At 48.2% G+C, this 2,500-nt stretch overlaps 1 protein-coding gene across 1 annotated transcript in view; it reads left to right on the top strand.

Annotated features, from left to right (window-relative positions):
• The window catches only part of LOC134083212 (histone-arginine methyltransferase CARM1-like), an 18,207-nt gene that overhangs the window by 6,095 nt on the left and 9,612 nt on the right, over window positions 1–2,500 (top strand). Inside the window, exon 6 of the mRNA XM_062539410.1 lies at window positions 935–1,112. Coding sequence (XP_062395394.1) covers window positions 935–1,112 — 178 coding nt within the window. The remainder of the gene's footprint in view (window positions 1–934; window positions 1,113–2,500) is intronic.

Below are 2,500 nucleotides of genomic sequence, written 5' to 3'. Positions count from 1 at the left end.
TCTACATTTCAGGAAGGGTCATCAATGGTAACAGATAAGGTAATGATCATCTTTCATTATTATTGTTAGCACTTCCTCAAACTAAGCTGTGTCTCTTCGGAGCTCATTTTCATAAGTGAGTCGCGGCCATTTCAGCTTCAAATGAGCTTCTAACGCTAGACAAACGCCTTTATTTGCAACGCGATCACCTTGTACCCAAACCATTTTCGAAGCAAAGGAACCATTTGTCCTCCACTTACAAGCTCCTTGGTTTGAAGGACTCATGTTTGGCGCTATAGGATTTAAAAAAGTGACGTGAGTGAAAGGGCGGCGCCGGGGCTGTGCCTGTGTGTATGAGCGTGGGACAGAGAGATGAGAGTTGGGAAATTGCGTGGCTGTTATTTCAAATAGCATAATTTATTTTAAACGAATCGGTTTTAACCGGTTTCAACCGGCTAATGAGCCTCGGTGGGTCGGTCAAGAAAATGTTTAGTTTTCGCCATCCCTAATACACACGTACACACATGCACACATACACACCCTTCACATAATACATATTCACATGCACACATAGACACACTAACTTCATTATGGCAGAGCATGCCGAGGTATTACACATGCATGCACATACATACTCTAGCTTTATTCAAGTCCCCTCTCTTCTCAGAGGTGGTAGAGTTGCACCTTTACACATATACAAACAAATATTGTGTGTGGGTGCGTGCCCAGGTGTTGGTGAAGACCAGCATGTCTGTGTGTGTGTGTGTGTGTGTGTGCATGCGTGGGACCTGCATGTCTGCTTGTGTACGTATGTGTGTGTGTGCACGTAATTGACATGCACACACATGACATGCATGCATGCGTGTGTGTGTGTGGCACGTATGTGACTGTGTGTGTGTGTGTGTGTGTGTGCACACGTAATTGACTGTGTGTGTGTGTGTGTGCTGTTGCCCAGGTGCTGGTGAAGAGTAACGGGCTGTCGGACCGCGTGGTGGTGGTGACGGGGAAGGTGGAGGAGGTGACGCTGCCGGAGCAGGTCGACATCATCATCTCAGAGCCCATGGGCTACATGCTCTTCAACGAGCGCATGCTGGAGAGCTACGTCCACGCCAAGAAGTTCCTCAAGCCCAACGGTGAGGAGGAGAGAGGGAGGGAGGGAGAGAGGGAGGGAGGGAGGGAGAGGAGGAGGAGGAGGAGGAGGAGGAGGAGGAGGAGGAGGAGGAGGAGGGGTAAAAGGAGCCCATGGGCTACATGCTCTTCAACGAGCGCATGCTGGAGAGCTACGTCCACGCCAAGAAGTTCCTCAAGCCCAGTGGTGAGGAGGAGGGGAGAGGGAGAGAGGGAGGGAGGAGGAGGAGGGAGGAGGGAGGAGGGAGGGAGGGAGAAAGAAAGAGAAGGGGAGGAGAGAGAGGGAGGAGGAGAGGGAGGGATGGAGGGAGGAAGGGGGAGGAGGAGAGAGAGGGGGAGGTAGGGAGGGAAGAAGAGATGAAGAGGAAGAGGGGAGAGAGTAAGGGAGGGAGGGAGTTAAAGGGTAAAACGAGAGAGAGATGAGGAGAGAGTGAGTAATGAAAGGATGGAGGAGGAGGAGATGATGAGGTAGGGAGGTAGTGAAAAGGAGTGGGCAGTATTTGAGTCCCACGTCACAGACATGATAGCGATACAGAAATACGGTGTTAATATTCGGTGGTATTTCGGTCACATTTTAGTAAGAGCTAGCAAATATGCTTATTTTTTAATTTTCCAAAATTAAAAGCGTTTTATATATGTGACGATATGAAGCTTATAAGTGTTTGTGCATGCGTAAGTCAAATCTACAGACTCACATTTGGCAATGACCGGGAGACCGCAGTAAAAAAGGAAGTTGCTGGGAACTTGCCCTTCAAGATCCTCCTCAAACCACAGTCTCTCTTCCTTCTAGACTCTGAACAGTAACACGGTACTCCTTCTGTCGACTCTGAACAGTAACACGGTACTCCTTCTGTCGACTCTGAAGAGTAACACGGTACTCCTTCTGTCGACTCTGAACAGTAACACGAACAGTAACACGGTACTCCTTCTGTCGACTCTGAACAGTAACACGAACAGTAACACGGTACTCCTTCTGTAGACTCTGAACAGTAACACGGTACTCCTTCTGTCGACTCTGAACAGTAACACGAACAGTAACACGGTACTCCTTCTGTCGACTCTGAACAGTAACACGGTACTCCTTCTGTCGACTCTGAACAGTAACACGGTACTCCTTCTGTTGACTCTGAACAGTAATACGGTACTCCTTCTGTTGACTCTGAACAGTAACACGGTACTCCTTCTGTCGACTCTGAACAGTAAAACGGTACTCTTTCTGTTGACTCTGAACAGTAATACGGTACTCCTGTAGACTCTGAACAGTAACACGGTACTCCTTCTGTCTCTCTCCACCTGTGTGTGTGAGCTTTTTTTTTTTAAATCTGTGTTTCTGAATAAAGAATGCTAATCTTGCTTGTCTCTCTCTCTCTCTCTCTCTCTCTCTCTCTCTCTC

The sequence above is a fragment of the Sardina pilchardus genome, chromosome 1 (assembly GCF_963854185.1).
Source record: "Sardina pilchardus chromosome 1, fSarPil1.1, whole genome shotgun sequence".
NCBI lineage: Eukaryota > Metazoa > Chordata > Actinopteri > Clupeiformes > Clupeidae > Sardina > Sardina pilchardus.
The sequence above is the reverse complement of the archived record's forward strand: the minus strand, read 5'-3'. Positions and strand labels throughout refer to the sequence as shown.